Here is a 23089-nt window from a genome sequence, read left to right as displayed (position 1 = left end):
TCATTATTGTTCATAATTTTTTTTATGAACTGGTTCGAAATATTTCTCAAAAATCTATAAAAGCATTTTTTTGTTTTTCTATGATTGTTTCATTTTTTAAAAATATGTTGTTTTATTGACAGCCATGTGACAATATTTACTGAATACATCAGCAATATCATGCATTTTCCTCTGCAGCACTAAACTATGTGGCATCGAAGATGCTTTGTGATAGTGTTTTAAGCCCTTAACTGCTCTGCTCTGTCCCTTCTTCTCATTTCCTTACAAATGATGGAATGTTTCAGAAGACATTGTACAAGCATTCACCTGTGACAAACAAGTAACTAAAACGTACATTTCTGACTAAAAAAGATACATTTGATGCAAAGAAGAGATATCTTTTGACTAGGATTCATTTCGTAACAACTGCAACGGCTGGCATTTAAGAAGTAACCAGACAGACGTAATGTATAAACGCTTCCTAGGTGCACCGTAACGAAGGGGATCTGGGGAGAAGCCAGACAAACGTGTGTTTCCTGAAGAAGCGCTGCAGCCTTTCCAGTAGTTTCAAGGGCAACAGTCTGGATGATTGAGATATCTGCCCTGAAACACTAACAAACATAGTCTCAGTACGTTTCTAATGCTACACGTTTGAAAGCAAAGGGGAACCACAGTCGTTACATTTTCCTCGTACGTGGAGCTGTACTGTACGGCTTCATGAAGTCTACAGCCTTTGATTAAAATATTCCGGAGGTAAAATAGTCTCGCACTCAGCAGTGGTCGGGGACTACAAGGAGGCTGTCGAAAACAGGTCACAAACTAGTGTCTACGGGCGAGGAGTGAAAGATTAGATCCCTTCATCGCCTTTCTTTTCTATTTTTTTCTGTCTTATGACACATTTTATGCGGCCGTCACAATTCCCCAACCTCACCTACGCCAACCTCTTCATCTAAAGAGTAGCAATTATACACTATGCCCTCATTTATTTCTTGGATATATCCCAATCTCTGTCTTCCTATACTGTTTGTACCTTCTACAGCTCCCTTTAATACCGTGGAAGTTATTCCATGGTCTTAACACATGTCCTATCATCCTGCCGTTCTTCTTGCCAGTTTTTTTTTCATGTGTTCCTTCTTCGCGGATTGTGAAGAGAACCAACTCATTCCGTGTCTCCTGAGAGCACCAAATTTTCTCCATTCTTGCCGTGCGGAGTGGCCGAGTGGTTAGAGGCGCCATGTCACGGATTGCGCGGCCCCTGACGCCGCAGATTCGTGTGTTATTCTTAGTATAAGTTAGTTTAAGTGGTGTGTAAGTCTAGGGACCGATGACCTCAGCAGTGTGGTCCCTTGGGAATTCGCGCACTTGAACCTTCTACATTCTTCTGCCGCATCACATCTTTACCGCATCGATTCTCTTCTGATCCGATTTTCCTATAGTCCATGATTCACGACAACACAATGCTGTGCTCCAAACGCTTTTTGTCAGATATTACTTTCTCAAATTAAGGCCTCTGTTTAATATTAGTAGATTTCTTTTGGTCAGGAAAGCCCTCTTTGCCTGTCTCGTTTGCTTTTTATGTCCTCCTTGATTCGTTATTTATGAGTTATTTTGCTTCCAAGGTAGCAAAATTCATTAACCTTGTCTACTTCGTGATCGCCGATTTAGATATTAAGTTTCTCGCTATTCTGCTACTTCTGTTTTTATTCGGTGTGCTTTCAATCCAGATTCTGTAGTCATTAGACTATTCATTCTATTCAACAGGTCGTGTAATTCTTCACCTTCGCTCAAGAGAATAATGCTGTCAGCGACTCTTATCACTGATAAGGCACGCCAGAGAATTTAAAGAGAGAAATTGATAGCTCTAACTTTAGTGAGTATTAACGAAATGCGGCGGCAAGAAGAAAAGGATTTCTGTTCAAGTCAATACAGGGTTAAACATACAAAATTAAGAAGTAGGTCAAACAATGAATAAGAACATTGTTAAGCTAATACGAACATCATAGTGAACGCATTATCTTAGGGAAAAGATTTGACGTGGAGTCAACACGCTTTACAGTACCACACATTTGTCCGATAACTTCGCAGATGATGAAATTGAAATGATGTATCAGGAGTAAAATAAATTATTTAGAAAATTAAAGCAACGAAAATTTAATTGCGATGGAAAACTTGAATTTTATAGAACCAAAAGGAAGAGAAGAAGAAGGAACGGTGAACATGTACTTGGAGGGGGAAAGTAACGAAGAGGGAAGCCACATACTACAATTTTTCACAGAACATAGTTTCATCATTGTTAATATTTAGGTTAAGAATTATCAAAAATAGCTGTATACGCAGGAAGGACAGGATGAAAAAAAAATGGTTCAAATGGCTCTGAGCACTATGGGACTTAACATCTGAGGTCATCAGTCCCCTAGAACTCAGAACTACTTATACCTAACTAACCTAAAGACATCACACACATCCATGCCCGAGGCAGGATTCGAACCTGCGACCGTAGGGGTCGAGCGGTTCCAGACTGAAGCGCCTAGAACCGCTCGGCCACACCGGCCGGCGGACAGGATGACACCGGAATGTTTCAAACAGATTATGTCACGATAACACACACACTTGAAAACCAGATTTTAAATTGCAAAACATATTCAAAGGCAGATCTGAACTCTAACCAGATTTATTGGGGATTAATGGAGATTAAGGCTAAATAAAACTACAGAACGCTGGGAAATTAAGGAGATAGGACTTGGATAAATTGACAGAACCAGAGGCTGTTGAGAGTTTCGAAAAGATCCTTAGAAGCGATTGACTGAAAAGGGAAAAGGAATACGACAGGAGATGACTGAGTACGTATCACAGATAAAATAGTGAGGGCTGTATTGGATGAAAGAGGCAATAACACAAGGCCACGCAGAAATCTTTAGTTAACACTCGAAATGTTGAAATTAACTGACGAAAGGAGGACATACAAAAATGCAACAAATGATCCAGCTAAAAGTGAGTACAGATGCCTAAAAAAAGGAGATTAGCAGAAAGTGCAAAATGTCCAGGCAACAATGGCTGGACTAGTAGAAATAAAATAAAATTAAACAGATCTTCGGAGAAAAGGGAAGCACTTATATGAATATGAAGACGGTAAGGTAATACTAAGCAAATAAGGGAAATGTGTGTAACTGTTACTACATTTAGCCCATTCTGAGACAACACGGTCAGTACCTTCATGGAAAAATGTTTGCGGTTGTCTCTGGAACCATGATTGTACCCAGGCATGCACCTCTTCCACCGAAGCAAATCGACGGCTACGAATGTCTTTCTTCAGGGCTCCAAAAATATGGAACACATATGGGGAGAGAGAGAGACAGTATGTGGGATGTGTAAATGGCTTAGCAGCGAAACTTCTGCAGTGTAGTTGAAACTACAAGCACGCAAACTCCGAGAAAGAGCCACAATTTAAGAATAGCAGTATGTGGACACACTGCAAAAATTAAAGTGCAACGCCCAGGACTGTTGACGTACGGCATGCTGCCAAGCTTGTTTCGACTACGCTGCAGAAGTTTTTCTGGAAAGCCCTTAATTATCCTGCATACAGACCCTACTCTCCCGATTCGATTTCCATGATTTTAGAGTCCCGAAGAAAGACATTAGTGGCCGTCGAGTCGCTTCGGAGGAAGGGGTGCACGCTTTGGTACCATCATGGTTCCGTAGGCGACCACGAACATTTTTCCATGAAAGCACTGAAAGTGTAGTCTCACAATGGGATAAATGTATTAACAGTTATTCCGATTACTTTCGAAATAATAAGCAGTCTCCTTACTTTTTTTCCAACCGGCACTTCTGACTACCGCCGGCCTATGTAGCCGAGCGGTTCTAGGCGCTTCAGTCTGGAAACGCGCGACCGCTACGATCTCAGGTTCGAATCCTGCCTCGGGCATGGATGTGTGTGAAATACTTAGTTAGGTTTAAGTAGTTCTAAGTTCTAAGGGACTGATGACTTCAAATGCTAAGTTCCATAGTGCTCAGAGCCACTTCTGACTACCCTTATATACAGGGTGTTACAAAAAGGTACGGCCAAACTTTCAGGATACATTCCTCACACACAAACAAAGAAAATATGTTATGTGGACATGTGTCCGGAAACGCTTTCAAATGAAAGTCAAGAGTGCTGAGGTCAGGAGAGCGTGGAGGCCATGGAATTGGTCCGCCTCTACCAATCCATCGGTCACCGAATCTGTTGTTGAGAAGCGTACGAAAACTTCGATTGAAATGTGCAGGAGCTCCATCGTGCATGAACCACATGTTGTGTCGTACTTTTAAAGGCACATGTTCTAGCAGCACAGGTAGAGTATCCCGTATGAAATCATGATAACGTGCTCCATTGAGCGTGGGTGGAAGAACACCAACAATGCTTGCCCAAACGTTCACAGAAAATCTGTGTTGATGACGTGATTTCACAATTGCGTGCGGATTCTCGTCAGCCCACACATGTTGATTGTGAAAATTTACAATTTGATCACGTTGGAACGAAGCCTCATCCGTAAAGAGAACATTAGCACTGAAATAAGGATTGACACATTGTTGGATGAACCATTCGCAGAAGTGTACCCGTGGAGGCCAATCAGCTGCTGATAGTGCCTGCACACGCTGTACATGGTACGGAAACAACTGGTTCTCCCGTAGCACTCTCCATACAGTGACGTGGTCAACGTTACCTTGTACAGCAGCAACTTCTCTGACATTAGGGTTATCGTCAACTACACGAAGAATTGCCTCGTCCATTGCAGGTGTCCTCGTCGTTCTATGTCTTCCCCAGTCGCGAGTCATAGGCTGGAATGTTCCGTGCTCCCTAAGACGCCGATCAATTGCTTCGAACGTCTTCCTGTCGGGACACCTTCGTTCTGGACATCTGTCTCGATACAAACGTACCGCGCCACGGCCATTGCCCCGTGCTAATCCATACATCAAATGGGCATCTGCCAACTCCGCATTTGTAAACATTGCACTGACTGCAAAACTACGTTCGTGATGAACACTAACCTGTTGATGCTACGTTCTGATGTGCTTGATGCTAGTACTGTAGAGCAATGAGTCGCATGTCAACACAAGCACCGAAGTCAACATTACCTTCTTTCAATTGGGCCAACTGGCGGTGAATCGAGGAAGTACAGTACATACTGACGAAACTAAAATGACCTCTAACATGGAAATTAAGCGTTTCCGGGTACATGTCCACATAACATCTTTCCTTTATTTGTGTGTGAGGAATGTTTCCTGAAAGTTTGGCCGTACCTTTTTGTAACACCCTGTATATGAGGGATAAGACCCGAAGTATTTCGGCACCCTGCAATGGCTGTGTAGTGCTACCACAAAACATATGAAGGATGTCTACAGTGTTTTGTCTGTCCACAGTGATCTGGGCCACATGTCGCCTCCCGCCGGCAACATCGCAATGTATATTGCCAGCAAGCACATGGTCAAGACGCTGCTCGACGGACTGCGGAAGGACCTCGCTAAGAAGAAGAGCAAGATACGCGTTGGCGTAAGTCATCATTGACACACTGACGATACTGAACATTTGCCGTAATTGTTGAGTAATGTAGCTACATTTTTTCACAATAAAAGTATGAGGCTAGGGAATTACGCTGTAACAGGCTTCAGAATTCTTCTGAAACGCCAAGCAGTGTGGTTGATACACTCATTTCAAGCACGTTCAATGATAGTACCTCATTCTACCTTATTTATTTCCTTCTGTACAGCGTCTCTTTGCGCGAAGGTTACTGGATACGTTTCTGACTTGTCAGGTGGATTGGTCGCCAAACACCACCAAATGTTTTTAACTACTCCGTGTGAGACCGAAAAATACTTCACAATTTTCCAGCACTTCCTTTAAAGTCGGTTTTTGTTGCTATGAAAACATGTCTATAGCATGAATTCTTTAGCCTATCTCTGCCCTAATTTGTTCCTGTTCGTCAGTTAGATGACTACTTATATTTACTCGTCATGAAATTAATCACTCTAAATTAATCACACTTAGCTCTGGTCCTTCATCAAGCTGCGAGGTGTTATCGATTTGTGAGCTATCTTAATTCTTGTCTTCACTATTTACAAATGACATTATGAGGAGAGTTTCACATTTATTGAACTTGAAAATTTGAATACATCAAAATCAGCTCATAGAAATAATAGATCAGGAACTCAGTACTCACTATCATATCAACACTACGAAGAGGAATGTAATTATTCCTCTTCATAGTGCTCCATCTCAATGCCATTCAAAAATGCCTCTGGGCACTATGGGACTCAACACCTGAGGTCATAAGTCCCCTAGAACTTAGAACTACTTAAACCTAACTAACTTAAGGACTTCACACACATCCATGCCCGAGGCAGGATTCGAACCTGCGACCGTAGCAGTCGCGCGGTTCCGGACTGAAGCGCCTAGAACCGCTCGGTCACCGTGGCCGGCTCAACGCCAGTAAATTTCAAAGACAGCAGTACCTCATTATTAATAGTGCTGCATGGTTTTCCTGCTGCTCCAAAAACTTTCACGACCAACACAAGCAATACAGATATTCCTTCTTTATTTGTAAAAGCCTCAAAATACTCTTGCACTACCGTAGAGATTTCCAGACTACTGTCACTTCGGATTTCGGAATCAACAGCACGTATTCTTGCGTGTTCAGTAGCACTGATATGACTTATACTTCACATACGACCATCTTCGTCCAACAAATCTTCAATAACGATTCTATAATCAAAATCCTTGTTATCAGAAGAACTTCCACTTTGCGCTCGCATCGAAGGTAAACACTGAAACTGTTTCAGCTGCCTGTCAAGACATATGTCATATAAACGCTGTGCCTCGCACCACTCTTTATGTGTGTCTAAAAGAAAAGTAGCAACATCATCTACCCTCAAAGGCAGTTTGCATTCGGATTTCCTATGGAATACGAATCTCTTTCGTCATCTGACACGTACGTACATTTCCATTGTTGTACATTGTTAAGCTGCTAACTACCTCCCATGGGCGCTTTGAAGACAGCATCATCTTCTAAATTATTTTTTGGGTCCCAGATATCACATATGTGCCAACCAAATGTTCTGTCATTCGACTCCTGTCCTACTGCACCTTGTTCTGATTCATTAAACAGCATTGCATACTTCAAAGTTAAACATGACGTCTCCATTCCGCTCTTACTTTTCTTTCTCTTTAAATGAATTTTCTTCGTCTTTTAACTTTAAAATAAATTTTCAGATATCAAAATCTGTTGTCTCTAGTCGATCCCATACTGTTTAGTTTAACTACTCAGGTGGGATGCCACGGTTCCCTAGTCCACGGTTCTCATTACTTTGTGCACCACCTGAGTTTAGATGCCTACCATGGCTACACAAAAGATGCCTTTGTAAAAAGTTCTTGCTGCCACTGTCATGTCCATGCAAACATTCTACACTATTGGCAATTAAAATTGCTACACCACGAAGATGTCGTGCTACAGACGTGAAATTTAAACGACAGGAAGAAGATGCTGTGATATGCAAATGATTATCTTTTCAGAGCATTCACACAAGGTTCGCACCGGTAGCGACACCTACAACGTGCTGACATGAGGAAAGTTTCCAACCGATTTCTCATACACAAACAGCAGATGACCGGCGTTGCCTGGTGAAACGTTGTTGTGATGCCTCGTCTAAGGAGAAATTCGTGCCATCAAGTTACCGATTTTGATAAAGGTCGGATTGTATCTTATCGCGACTGCGGTTTACCGTATCGCGAAATTGCTGCTCGCGTTGGTCGAGATACAATGACTGTTAGCAGATTATGGAATCGGTGGGTTCAGGAGGGTAATACGGAACGCCGTGCTGGGTCCCAACGGCCTCGTATCACTAGCAGTCGAGATGACAGGCACATTATCCGCATGACTGTAAGGGATCGTGCAGCCACGTCTCGATCCCTGAGTTAATAGGTGGGGACTTTTGCAAGACAACAACCATCTGCACGAACAGTTCGACGACGTTTGCAGCAGCACGGACTATCAGCTCGGAGACCATGGCTTCGGTTACCATTGACGCTGCATCACAGACAGGAGCGATCGCGGTGGTGTACTCAACGACGAACCTGGGTGCACGAACGGCAAACCGACATTTTTTCGGATAAATCCAGGTTCTGTTTACAGCATCATGATGGTCGCGTCCGTGTTTGGAGACATCGCGGTGAACGTAAATTGGAAGCGTGTATTCGTCATCGCCATACTGGCGAATCACCCGGCGTCATGGTTTGGGGTGCCATTGGTTACACATCTCGGTCACCTCTTGTTCGCATTGACGGCACTTTGAACAGCGGACGTTACATTTCAGTTGTGTTACGACCCGTGGCCCTACCCTTCATTCGATGCCTGCGAAACTTTACATTTCAGCAGGATAATGCACGACCGCATATCGCAGGTCCTGTACGGGCCTTTCTGGATACAGAAAACGTTCGACTGCTGCCCTGGCCAGCACATTCTCCAGATCTCTTATCATCTGAAAACGTCTGGTCAATGGTGGCCTAGAAATAGGTTTGTCACAATACGCCAATCTCTGCTCTTGATGAACTGTGGTACCGTGTTGAAGCTGCATGGGGAGCTGTACCTGTACACGCCATCCAAGCTCTGTTTGACTCAATGCCCAGGCGTATCAAGGCCATTATTGCGGCCCAAATTGCTTGAAAATGTAATCACATGTCAGTTCTAGTATGTTTGTCCAGTGAATACCCGTTTATCATCTGCATTTCTTCTTGGTGTAGCAATTTTAATGGGCAGTAATGTACCTATTTCCAGAATGTGACATACTTGTCATAATTATCTCAGAGTGTTGACATTAACTCGCAATAGATGTAGAAAGGTAATATTATCTTGATACCAGCCTCAAACACCTCAGTGTCTATTCCCACTTTATTGTACTTAAGCTTCTTCCGCTGATGTTCACAACAACCTTTCATTGTGCCATGGATCGAATGATATTTTTTATCATTCCAAGATTCAAGTAACAATTGCTACTGAAAGCGCCCAGGGCAACATTTATACAGAAATTTTTTACAAACTTGTTTAAGATAAGTGCAGGTATGCAAAATTTCACTTTTCCCCGATCTGCATTGCCTTTTAGATGTCCCACTATGAAACAAGATTGTTCCTGCACTGGCCAAGATATCAGTAACGCACTCATAAACACCTGTGTAAACAGTTTTGGCTGCGTTGTCCCCTGTGAATCAAATAGATTGTGCTTATGACATCTAATACATGTAGCTTCTGCCAAGGCAACCAATGAATGCTGTATCGTCTGTGACAAAATACGTTGAGTTTCTTGGGGAGTTTTAACCCATTTTTCATCCAAACCACTATCACGTGACAGCTGTACACTTCCATACGACGTGCGCTTTGCACTCAGTGTCCAGCATACGATTCGTCTCGATTATATACGAGTAGTTACTAAACCTAGTAAACTTCTCTTTTATAATGTTAGCGCTTATACTAGATAACTTTTTACACACATTTTCACTGCGTGTTACTTGCTTTACCTCTGGCTCTTCAGTGAAAATGGGACAATCATTTTCATTCAGTTCCAACTTGCTCTTGATTTTAGTCTTAGATCCTTGTGCATATGCTTTGCACAATTTATCACTGAATTAACGTCTTAATTGAAATTAGAAATAATAGCATTAAATTCTGAGTTTACATGTTCCTCGTGTTGTACTCCGCAGTTGGCAAACTGTTTTCAGTGTCGTGTTTCGCTTCCGATTTCAACGTAGAGAATTCAGCTGAATCGTTAATTAATGAAGTGGCATCGTAATTTCTCAATTATCATCATTGAAAGCATCCACTTCTAATCTGTAACTGCTAACCCATTACTGACAAGATCAAAACATATTACCCATCAGTTTTCACATCAGAAGACAGTCTCTCCACTATTCATTCTTCCATTATGGGAATGTCAGTAGTATAAGTAGTTGCTGATTTACTCAGCTCGAGAGCAGCTGATTCTATTATAACATGAGCTACCGATCTCACACTAGGCAACTCTGCAGCAGTATTTTCATCATCTTGAATACATACCGGAGTACCCTCTTACGACCATTCCTGACTATGTACAACAAAGAATATACACATAAAGATAGTGAGTACAGCGCTGCTTACCAGCGCAGTGGGAAGTCATGATGTAGTAGAGTGGAATAAGCTTTGATCATCTGAGCTAATCCCATCTAAGTCTGTAGCCATTTCGACCACTCAAAATACAGCTTTTGTGCACCAATCAAAGAAACTTTCTACGTGACTGTACGCGGTTTTACTTTTCAACATCAGGCAAACTACAAATTCAACGTACTGTGCTACTGATGTTGGACCACCTTCAGTGGTGTGATATGTTCTCAGCCAATCCCCATCATGATAAGCCTCAAATAATGGGATCCTTCCCCTATTTGAAACTTTTCTCCACCTGTGACATCAGTCATGTATCTCTTCATAACAACTGTAATTAATATACTCTTGTTAGCTCCAACGGTAACTAACGCTTATACTCACACGGAGCAACTATTGAGAGAATTTTCCCATGCATATTTCTTATTCAAACAGTATTTTGCCTGACGAGGATATATAGTGTCTCCCCATTTCAGCGAGAGGGACTAAGGGGCAAAGGGTGCTTCTTATGTTTTAGTTTCGCTGCAGGTACCAGCCTTCTGTAACAATCTAGACGCCACTTTTGCCTCTCACCATGACAGTTTAGCGGCCTTGCTCCTAACGCTGGCGTTCATCATCTCGTTGCTTAACAATGGCCAGCCATACTTGCCCTACACTTTTCTGAATTCTGATCTTCTACTCGACTGAAAATTCTTTAGTAATCAAACAAAAAGTTAGGTTTAAATGCAGATTACATCACTAAACTGCCTATTTCCTGCAGCATACTATACAATCTACCATAGAATAATTTATGCTTTCCCCAATCTTAATGGATTACATAATATTATGTTCTGAAATGAGTGTGGATAGAGAATTATTACTGCCACGTCTCAAGTCGGTGAGAATATTGCCCATACGGATTCGAATACCGTCCAGCGCTCAGTTCTGTTCAAAATTTCTGTGGACCGGCGTGAATTGGCGCAACGAAAGAAAGCTCTCTGCAACAAAACATAGGTATTGTTTCAAATATTGTTAATAAATTATGGTAGAAGTGCGAAGTCCATGTTTTAAGTGCAGAACTATATGTAACTGAAACATAGACCATAAACAAAATAACAAAATAATCGATGACTTGAAAGGTGGTGCTATAGAAGGTTACACAAAATAAGATGAGCCAACAATATGAAATGTAGAAGCATGAAATACAGAGATGTTGCGTCTATAAATGTGGAAGCAGCAAAATCTCTGTCATAGGATTTCGTCTGACTATGCTTCCTGACCGGAACACCTCTTTAAGGCCATTTCCTGATCATGTAACACCCTTGAAAATCAATGAACAGCTATTGTAAACTGTAGCATTACCTTTTAATTCTCATAAACATTAGTTTCTCTGATGATAAATACTCATTATTTGCAGAAGGCCGTTACTGATCACACTATTTCCGCTGACCACCAAATGCGGTAACTGTGTTTGTCTGGACTGCCTCAGCTACACTGCGATTTCGTAAATCTCTGCTTAACATTTGAAGTCGAGACAACCTGTGTTGGAGGCCAAATTAAATAACTACACCTTATTGAAAAAAGATGAAGACGTGCTTACATTTGGATCAGTAACACAAACTATAATACCATTCTTACATCAATCATTGTTCTACATTCAACACTTCGGTTCATAGAATGGTACCTTAATGGGATTTATCTTTCACTATGCGTCTCCAGCAATAAATCGTACAGAAATTATAAATTGACAGTCGACAAACTGAGGGGAGAACTGGATATACTTAGAATGTTTAAAGTTGACGAGAGGGTGAAAAATGTTTAAAGCATTCAGTTATAGTGAACTAAATCGTCGAAGTGGAACGGAAACGCTGATTCACAAAAAAAGTACAATATTTAATTTCGATTATCGAAGGTGCTGAATGTAGAAGAAATTTAGTAACCAGTAGAATAGCTCAGTAACGAGAAGAGACTGACGACTAAGTCAAACAATTAGGAGCGATAACTTAAAAACAGTACCTGAAGGTGAACTCATTATTTTCTCAGGCAAGTGCATACAGGGTGTCTCAAACCTCTTGGGTTCTATTGAAGCAGGTGATATTGGGTCCATAACCAATGACGTAGGGAACCAAAGGTCAGAAATGCATATTTATGGGGTTGTAGACGTTCACAGCGTACACTGTATAACAGCAACATAGCTCGTAATAATTGTTCAAAGTGACGACCGCCAATCTCGATTCATCCATGGAAATGGCGCTTGACGTTCTGTTGCACTCTCTCAAAGATCGTTGGTGTCAGTTGTACCAGGAGACAGGAAACTCGGCCGTAGTAAGCAGGTCTTCACCGTTTCTACGCGGGTTTCATCCACCAACATCTTGACGTAACCCCACAGGAAAAAGTCTAGAAGTGTGAGATCCGGCTATCGGGCTGGCCATCGGACAGGAACCCCAGCTTGCGATTCAAAAATGAGGGAACGTGTTGTTCAGGTGATCGCGGACATTATCATCGAAATAGGCTGGTGCATCGTCGTGTTGGAACGACATCCTTCCGCGGACCCCAAGTACAGCCTGCAAGAAATGTGGTAGTACATCTCTCAGGAACTCGAGGTGAACTGGACCAGTCAAACGGGGAGACAGCAAATAAGGTGCTACTGGATGATCATGGACAATACCTGCATATACGTTGACAGAGGATCGTTGCTGCAGGTCACCGTTGTGAGTGACGTTGGGATTGTTTTCACTCTAGATATGGCTGCTGTGGCTGAATGAACCTCGTCCGTGAACAAAAAACTGTATGAAGTTCGGCACTACAGCAATGCGTTGGATAATCCGTTGACATAAGTGGATCGGTACTCAGATTCCGTCGTTCCCAGTATTTCCACACATTCTTTATGATAAGGGGCGTAATACCTGTTTCACTAGTACTCTTCACACTGTTTCATTCGAAGTGTGAGTTTAATGGGCAAGTTGACGGGCGCTTATTGCTGGGTGGTCAGCCACACGATCCTACACCATCTCCTCAATGTCTGGTGTTCGAACACGTCTTTGACGGAAACCATGGCTGGCTCTCTATGGCGTGAATGACCTCGTCCCTTGTAAATTGGCATCCACGGAGATAAGCGTCTTCCAGTTAGAATGACGCCTGTTGGGAAAGCTTTCTCTGTACATTCGTGCTGCTCTTCGGGTACTACATCATGCCGCACCGCACATTAACTACATGCCTGCCAATTCTCGTAGCGAGTAATGTTCCATCTTTGACCTCGCGTCATGCACTGTACACAGTAACAGACCTTACCTCGGACACATCCCAAACTGTCTGATGCAACAGACAAGTGACACCAGGGATAATGGTGTGCGTGTGGCACAAATTAATGCACCGATGCGATGCATACGGACGTCACATGAGACACGTGCTATTAGCTAAGTTATGTACAGTACGTCTTTTTTGTGGTCAGGAGCGTATGACGTTTATCACACGCTGCCTGTTCCTGTCTACAACAGAGACGCGGGATCTCTGTGAGAGTTGGGTAGAACAGCATGCGCTATTGCAGTACATGCGCTCAGACTGGCGGTAGTAGTTCTGAACATTACTATGAGCTCCATTGTTGTTATGCACTGTACGCTGAGTTTGTCTATAACACAATAAATATCCATTTCTGGTTCCCTATCTGAATATAATCGGTTGTGGACCCACTATAGCCTGTTTCAATGTGGGCCAAAAAATTTGAGATAGCTACATAAAAGAATTTCTATCTTCAGACATTTTGCCGTGCAGCTTGTGACTGGAGCTTTCTTAAATGGATATCTATGTTTCGTTATTCTAGATAGAGGAATATATATATATATATATATATATATATATATATATATATATATATATATATATACGAGGGTTATTCCAAAAGTAAGGTCCGATCGGTCGCGAAATGGAAACGACTATGAAAATCCGATAAAGCTTTGCACAGATGTGTTGGGTAGTGTCTCTAGTACAACCCCAGTTAGCATCACGTCGCTCTTCTCATTTCTGAGCTCGCAGTGAGTGCGTAAAGATGTCTAGAAAATAGTGTCTGCCGCCAAGTACGAGGGCCTGGTGAGAAATTTCGCCTGAAGCTATGCAGCCAACATTACATAACTGTCGTGCTGTTTCGTCTTCACAATTCTCAGCCGCATTCTGCAGGGGCAATGAAGATGCTCCTGCATCGTTTTCAAATGGAAATGTTAGATTACCCACAATACAGTCCGCAATTGTCTCCCCCTGATTTCCATCTCTGGTCACATGAACCGCTGTCTTTGAAGACAACATTTTGACACAGACAACGAGGTGTAGGCCAGCGTGGAGAATTGGCGGAAAGCACTGGCGGCTGCCTTCTATGATGAGGCTATTGAAAAGTTGGTACAACGCTATGACAAAAGTCTAAGTCAGAACGGCGACTACGTAGAGAAGTAGCTGAAAGGTGTAGCTAATTGTTACCAGTAAAACATTTCTGATGTTCACTGTGGTTTCAATTTGGCAATCAATCGGACCTTACTTTTGGAATAACCCTCGTATATATATATATATATATATATATATATATATATATATATATATATATATATATATGTGTGTGTGTGTGTGTGTCTTATCAGGTTCAAATGGCTCTGAGCACTATGGGACTTAACTTCTGAGGTCATCAGTCTCCGTGAACTTAGAACAACTTAAACCTAACTAATCTAAGGACATCACACACATCCATGCCCCGAGGCAGGATTCGAACCTCCGACCGTAGCGGTCACATGGCTCCAGACTGTAGCGTCTAAAACCGCTCGGCCATCCCGGCTGGCTCTTATCATGGAGATATGCATCTTACATATTAACGCTCTTGCTTTATGACAACAGGAAATTTCTCCGGGACCTGTCAAAACGGAGTTCGCCTCAAACTTCAAACAATTCAATCCGGAGATGTTGAAGCTGATACCCCTCCATGAGTCGGAGGACGTAGCGGAGATCGTCATCTGCATGCTGTCTCAGGATCCGCGACTCCAGGTAAGCCCGCACTGATTAATTCCAAAATTTTATCAGAGCTTGCAATGTGTTCCATTTTATTTGCGCCGCTATTTCCCGAATATCTTGATCCAATCTAATTTCCCTTATTTCTATTATTTTGAATTCAACATAATTTGTTCGAAATACATGTGCTTAAAACGAACTTCCTGGGTTATCGACAAATGATTCAGCGTACTGACCAGTACTTTTTCACGCCTGTAGGAAGGCTTGCGCACTCTCTTCGACAGCTGACTGTTGTATCTAGTAGCAAATCGAACCTACAAACCAGGAAGGAATCCTTATAAATAGCCAGTCTTTGAATCAGTTTAATCTGTACTCTGTTTTTTCCTGTCCTCTGCAAATCTTCCCAGCTCTAACTGTTACACCCAACGTCTTCTCAAAGTGTTTGCCATATACTAGTCTTTTGTCTGCTCTGTATATTTATCCCTGCGCTTGCTGCTCCCAGCACGAAGTTAACCGTGTAAGTTCTCCACTATGAAATTTAGTCAAAATTTACCTCCCACTCTATAAAAGGTCTACGTATAACCAGAACTATGTACCCAGAAGACGTTATTCCAATGTTACTCGTATGCTAACCTCTGATGTTTAAACATCTTTCTCGAAATGATGCCCTCCTTCTTAATGAGCAGCTACAATTACGTAATAAAAGCTTCGTCAACGGTATAAAGCCGTTACTTGTTATTTGATTTCATGTTCCCTCATGCAGTTACCGAAATCTTTCTTCGAAGTCGATTCATAACTGTTTGTTCATTAAATGGTTTATGTTAACCACATTTCATGTTATACCGCTTTTCTATTCGCTGAGTTATTCAGTTCCTTTTCTAATTCTCTAATGGCGTTTTTCAGCTATTAAACTGTACTTCTAAGCTCTCATGTAGACAAATTGTTACCATATCTGATGCTATCACATAAAATATTGCCTCTTACTTCATGTATTACATATTTCAACTGTCTATATTTCGAATGTTAAGTAGCCGGTTTGTACTTGCGACTACCAGATGGCACTTTTGGTATAATGTTTACCTGCCTGCAATTGCTAACGCAGGCGCATCAGTCCGATGCTACCGCAGCTTGACATGTGGTGCAGCCCTTGGCGGCTTGCCTCTATGTTTTCTACTTTAATATTTTGTGACTAAAGCGGTGTTGTTGTTGTGGTCTTCAGTCCTGAGACTGGTTTGATGCAGCTCTCCATGCTAATCGATCCTGTGCAAGCTCCTTCATCTCCCAGTACCTACTGCAACCTACATCCTTCTGAATCTGCTTAGTGTATTCATCTCTTGGTCTCCCTCTACGATTTTTACCCTCCACGCTGCCCTCTAATACTAAATTGGTGATCCCTTGATGCCTCAGAACATGTCCTACCAACCGATCCCTTCTTCTAGTCAAGTTGTGCCACAAATTTCTCTTCTCCCCAATCCTATTCAATACCTCCTCATTAGTTATGTGATCTACCCACCTAATCTTCAACATTCTTCTGTAGCACCAAATTTCGAAAGCTTCTATTCTCTTCTTCTCCAAACTATTTATCGTCCATGTTTTACTTCCATACATGGCTACACTCCATACAAATACTTTCAGAAACGACTTCCTGAGACTTAAATCTATACTCGATGTTAACAAATTTCTCTTCTTCAGAAACGGTTTCCTTGCCATTGCCAGTCTACATTTTATATCCTCTCTACTTCGACCATCATCAGTTATTTTGCTCCCCAAATAGCAAAACTCCTTTACTACTTTATGTGTCTCATTTCCTAATCTAGTTCCCTCAGCATCACGCGACTTAATTCGACTACATTCCATTAACCTCGTTTTGCTTTTGTTGATGTCCATCTTATATCCTCCTTTCAAGACACTGTCCATTCCGTTCAAATGCTCTTCCAAGTCCTTTTCTGTCTCTGACAGAATTACAATGTCATCGGCGAACTTCAAAGTTTTTATTTCTTCTCCCTGGATTTTAATACCTGCTCCAAATTTTTCTTTTGTTTCCTTTACTGCTTGCTCAATATACAGATTGAATAACATCGGGGAGAGGCTACCTGCCCTGTCTCACTCCCTTCCCAAACACTGCTTCCCTTTCATGCCCCTCGACACTTATAACTGCCATCTGGTTTCTGTACAAATTGTAAATAGCCTTTCGCTCCCTGTATTTTACCCCTGCCACCTTTAGAATTTGAGAGTTTTCCAGTCAACATTGTTAAAAGCTTTCTCTAAGTCTACAAATGCTAGAAACGTAGGTTTGCCTTTCCTTAATCTTTCTTCTAAGATAAGTCGTAGGATCAGTATTGCCTCACGTGTTCCAACATTTCTACGGAATCCAAACTGATCTTTCCCGACGTCGGCTTCTACCAGTTTTTCCATTCGTCTGTAAATAATTCGCGTTAGTATTTTGCAGCTGTGACTTATTAAACTGATAGTTCGGTAATTTTCACATCTGTCAACACCTGATTTCTTTGGGATTGGAATTATTATATTCTTCTTGAAGTCTGAGGGTATTTCGCCTGTCGCGTACATCTTGCTCACCAGATGGTAGAGTTTTGTCAGGACTGGCTCTCCCAAGGCCGTCAGTAGTTCTAATGGAATGTTGTCTACTCCCGGGGTCTTGTTTCGACTCAGGTCTTTCAGTGCTCTGTGAAACTCTTCACGCAGTATCGTATCTCCCATTTCATTTTCATCAACATCCTCTTCCATTTCCATAATATTGTCCTCAAGTACATCGCCCTTGTATAGGCCCTCTATATACTCCTTCCACCTTTCTGCTTTCCCTTCTTTGCTTAGAACTGGGTTTTCATCTGAGCTCTTGATGTTCATACAAGTGGTTCTCTTATCTCCAAAGGTCTCTTTAATTTTCCTGTAGGCAGTATCTATCTTACCCCTAGTGAGATAAACCTCTACATCCTTACATTTGTCCTCTAGCCATCCCTGCTTAGCCATTTTGCACTTCCTGTCGATCTCATTTTTGGGACGTTTGTATTCCTTTTTGCCTGCTTCATTTACTGCATTTTTATATTTTCTCCTTTCATCAATTAAATTCAATATTTCTTCTGTTACCCAAGGATTTCTACTAGCCCTCGTCTTTTTACCTACTTGATCTTCTGCTGCCTTCACTACCCATTCGTCTTCTACTGTATTTCTTTCCCCCATTCCTGTCAATTGTTCCCTTATGCCGTCCCTGAAACTCTGTACAACCTCTGGTTTAGTCAGTTTATCCAGGTCCCATCTCCTTAAATTCCCACCTTTTTGCAATTTCTTCAATTTTAATCTACAGTTCATAACCAATAGAATGTGGTCAGAGTCCACATCTGCCCCTGGAAATGTCCTACAATTTAAAACCTGGTTCCTAAATCTCTGTCTTACTATTATATAATCTATCTGATACCTTTTAGTATCTCCAGGATTCTTCCATGTATACAACCTTCTTTTATGATTCTTGAACCAAGTGTTAGCTATGATTAAGTTATTCTCTGTGCAAAATTCTAACAGACGGCTTCCTCTTTCAGTTCTTAGCCCCAATCCATATTCACCTACTATGTTCCCTTCTCTCTCTTTTCCTACTGTCGAATTCCAGTCACCCATGACTATTAAATTTTCGTCTCCCTTCACTACCTGAATAATTTCTTTTATCTCATCATACCTTTCTTCAATTTCTTCGTCATCTGCAGAGCTGGTTGGCATATAAACTTGTACTACTGTAGTAGGCATGGGCTTCGTGTCTATCTTGGCCACTATAATACGTTCACGTGCTGTTTGTAGTAGCTTACCCGCACCCCTATTTTTTTATTCATTATAAAACGTACTCCTGCATTACCCCTACTTGATTTTGTATTTATAACCCTCTATTCACCTGACCGAAAGTCTCGTTCCTCCTGCCACCGAACTTCACTAAATCCCACTATATCTAACTTTAACCTATCCATCTCTTTTTTTAAATGTTCTAACCTACCTGCCCGATTAAGGGATCTGCCATTCCACGCTCCGATTCGTGGAATGCCAGTTTTCTTTCTCCTGATAACGACGTCCTCTTGAGTAGTCCCCGCCCGGAGATCCGAATGGGGGACTATTTTACCTCCGGAATATTTTACCCAAGAGAACGCCATCATCGTTTAACCATACAGTAAAGCTGCATGCCCTCGGGAAAAATTACGGCTGTAGTTTCCCCTTGCTTTCAGCCGTTCGCAGTACCAATACAGCAAGGCTGTTTTGGTTAATGTTACAAGGCCAGATCAGTCAATCACCCAGACTGTTGCCCCTGCAACTACTGAAAAGGTTGCTGCCCCTCTTCAGGAACCACACGTTTGTCTGGCCTCTCAACAGATACCCCTCCGTTGTGGTTGCACCTACGGTACGGCTATCTGTATCGTTGAAGCACGCAAGCCTTCCCACCAACGGCAAGGTCCATGGTTCATGGGGAAAGCGGTATCGCTTCATATTTATTTTATACGTGACATGCCAGTTTTAAATGTTTTGCTTCTGATGAAGGCACTCTTAGAAGTGGCCGAAACCTAGGTCAAAAAGACTTCGTTTTCGCCATCGAGGGCTGCATTGTTTTAATTTTCGCTGAAAACGCAGCCATTTTTAAAGCTCTAGATTTCTATTTTTTAAATAAAATTGCCAAACAATATTCAAACCGTTGCATACCATGTGGTGCAATATGATATGCACAGTGATAAACCTTCTTCAAACAGTAGGATGGAGAGAGTACATACTCCTATGAAATGATATACACAGACAACTACAGGGTGTTTCAAGAAGAATATACGTATTTTGAATGCATATATTTATCAGGAACACTATCAAATCGATACTCAAATTCCATACTTGGGCAAGCATGTCCTTCGACACTGATTTTATGGCAGTACGGATCACCTTCTTCAGTTCTTCCAGGTTCTGCGTGAATGGTGGTAGATAAGCGTTGTCTTTAACGAATCCCTCAGGAGAAACTCAGAGGGTGTGCCGGTACGCTTCGACATGTCAAAGGGAGCAATAAGGGCATGTGGATGAGTTCGAATGGAGCAGAATGAGTAGTATCCAGGAAACGGGTCTGTTGTTTCGTGCCATAGTGGCTCATGTGATGCATGTGTGAGGCAATGGATAGAAGAGGGGTCGTACACAGTGACAAGTGGACAACGGACCATACAGTATGACCACAGCACAGGATGACCGACATCTAGTCCGCCTAACCGTAGCCGACAGAAAAGATTCATCCACAGCGTTGACACAATGTTGGAACACTGCAACAGGTGTGGACACGTTTGCAACGAACTTACGACGCCGTTGCTAGGTGCTGGGCAAGTGGCACGTATACCTTAGTGTCGAATTCCTCTGACCACAAAACTCCTGTGCTTAGGACTGCAATAGGATGCGTACCTGCTAGACACTACCGTTGTGAATGCAACTGTGCAGACTGCATTACTAAGAGGTACAGCAAGCAGACGGTATGCGTCATGACTTGGGCAACCATCGGCTATAGCACGTGATTACAACTCCGATGTACTCAGGACAATCTCAACAGCAATCGTTTCATCAGGAAGATTTTAGATCCCGAGACACTGACCCTTCTACAGGATGCTCCAAATGCCATATTTCAACAGGACAACACCCAGCCACACATGAAAGAAACGTGCAAGCCTTTTTCGATGAACGACGAGAAGCACTGCTTCTCTGGCCTTCACATTTTCCTGACATCTCGCTCTTCGAACATATTTGAGATACGATCTGTCAGCAGCTTGTTTGTGCTGGTCCTGCTGCAACCACCGCTGATGCTTTGTGGACGCGCCTACAAACCGCCTGGCAATGTGTTCTAGAGCACCTTATACAGGCCGTGTTTGATCCCCTGCTACGACGCCTAGGGGTTTCCTGTGCAGCACATGGTTGCTTCATTTTGTACTGAATTCTGGCGGTCAGAGTACATGTACCGTTTCGTAATCCTAATAATTTGTGCATTGCCATATCCTAATCTATGGAACAAATTTAGTTGTTATGACATATGTTCTCTTTCATGGAACGGAGTCTGGGTAAACGGTAAACAAAGATTAAACTATAAGAAAAAATAGAAATGACCCCTAAGAACATGCAAGCACACGCTCAAACACATACACACACACACACACACACACACACACACACACAAACGCGCGCGCGCACACTCTCACACATACACACACACACACACACACACACACACACACACACACAAGCACAGACAAAACTCCGAAAACCGAGCTTGTTGTCGGATTGAAAACGTAATACAAGAACAAAACAAAAACAGGGGAATGAATTAAAAGAATACAGCACAGAGTAATCTGATGACTAAAATAAAAAGCATGAGCCAGCCACTCTGCAGCACACTATAATCTTCAACCTAAAAGCTTGGGCTGGAGTCCAGACACTTGATATATCTTTAAAACCTTCACAATACTTGGCTTCAGCTAAAGCAGAAGGCTGATACCCACCGAAAATCTTCTCTACAATCTCATCACAATATAAAATGCATTCAGTGAAAATATGGCGCATAGTGATTTGACAACACGAGAACAACAGATTGGTGCGTTCCCTTGCCGGAGTCTGAAGTCATGTGTTAAAAGGACAGTGCTCTTCTCGGAAACGGGTCAGGGACATGTCACCCCGCCATACTGACTGGGCTGAAGTATGCCACGGAGGGGTAGTTGGCTTCACAAACCGAAGTCTCTCACTGCCAGACACTCTTCCTCTCACCCCTACCTCCCCCCCCCCCCCCACAACCGCCTGGACCTCCGACGTAACAGCCTGTTGTGTCACATCATTTTCCCTACATGCCCCCTTGGCGGCTTGATCTACCTGTTCTTTTCCCCGAATTTCCACAGGCCCCTGAAACCATTAGAATGATACCTGCCTCCCGCGTCACTGAACGAAGTACAGTTGGTCATGTATTAGATGCACCAGCTTCTCAGCTCTGCGCATGTGCTGCTGGGATCGTAGGACACTAAGAGCATCGGAGCAGAAGACGCAACATATGCTCGAGTGCCTTCAGTATCTAATGGAGCTTGCGTAATCACCTGGAAGGCGAGTACTGAAGACGCAATCAGGGAACACAATTGGATAGCCAAGGGAAATCCCTTGTTTCGAACTACCAGTGTATGCAACTCTAAAACTGTGTTGCCTGTCTAATGTGTTAAAAAAAAGCAGAGACGGAAAACTCAAATGTGGAGTGTTGCAGTTTTCTTAAAAAGTTGTGTATATCTACACTACTGACCATTAAAATTGCCACACCACGGAGATGACGTGCTACAGACGCGAAATTTAACCGACAGGAAGAAGATGCTGTGATATGCAAATGATTAGCTTTTCAGAGCACTCACACAAGGTTGGCGCCGGTGGCGACACCTACAACGTGCTGACATGAGGAAAGTTTCCAACCGATTTCTCATACACAAACAGCAATTGACCGGCGTCGTCTGGTGAAACGTTGTGATGCCTCGTGTAAGGAGGAGAAATGCGTACCATCAAGTTTCCGACTTTGATAAAGGTCGGATTGTAGCCTATGGCGATTGCGGTTTATCGTTTCGCGAAATTACTACTAGCGTCGGTCGAGATCCAATAACTGTTAGCAGAATATGGAATCGGTGGGCTCAGGAGGGTAATACGGAACGCCGTGCAGGATCCCAACGGCCTCGTATCACTAGCAGTCGAGATGACAGGCACCTTATCCGCATGGCTGTAACGGGTCGTGCAGCCACGTCTCGATCCCTGAATCAACAGATGGGGACGTTTGCAAGACAACAACCATTTGCACGAACTGTTCGACGATGTTTGCAGCAGCATGGACTATCAGGTAAGAGACCATGGCTGCGGTTACCCCTGACGCTGCATCACAGACAGGAGCGCATGCGATGGTGTACTCAACGACGAACCTGGATGCACGAATGGCAAAACGTCATTTTTTCGGATGAAAT

General features: G+C 42.6%; 1 protein-coding gene across 1 annotated transcript in view; it reads left to right on the top strand.

The window, feature by feature from the left end:
- Window positions 1-23089, top strand: part of LOC124777852 (dehydrogenase/reductase SDR family member 11-like) — a 40446-nt gene that overhangs the window by 12217 nt on the left and 5140 nt on the right. Inside the window, exons 4-5 of the mRNA XM_047253389.1 lie at window positions 5380-5509; window positions 14994-15140. Of these exons, the coding sequence (XP_047109345.1) occupies window positions 5380-5509; window positions 14994-15140 (277 nt within the window). The remainder of the gene's footprint in view (window positions 1-5379; window positions 5510-14993; window positions 15141-23089) is intronic.

The sequence above is a fragment of the Schistocerca piceifrons genome, chromosome 2, assembly GCF_021461385.2.
Source record: "Schistocerca piceifrons isolate TAMUIC-IGC-003096 chromosome 2, iqSchPice1.1, whole genome shotgun sequence".
Classification (NCBI taxonomy): Eukaryota; Metazoa; Arthropoda; class Insecta; order Orthoptera; family Acrididae; genus Schistocerca; species Schistocerca piceifrons.
Note: the sequence above shows the minus strand (reverse complement) of the source record. Positions and strands in the feature narration are given on the sequence as shown.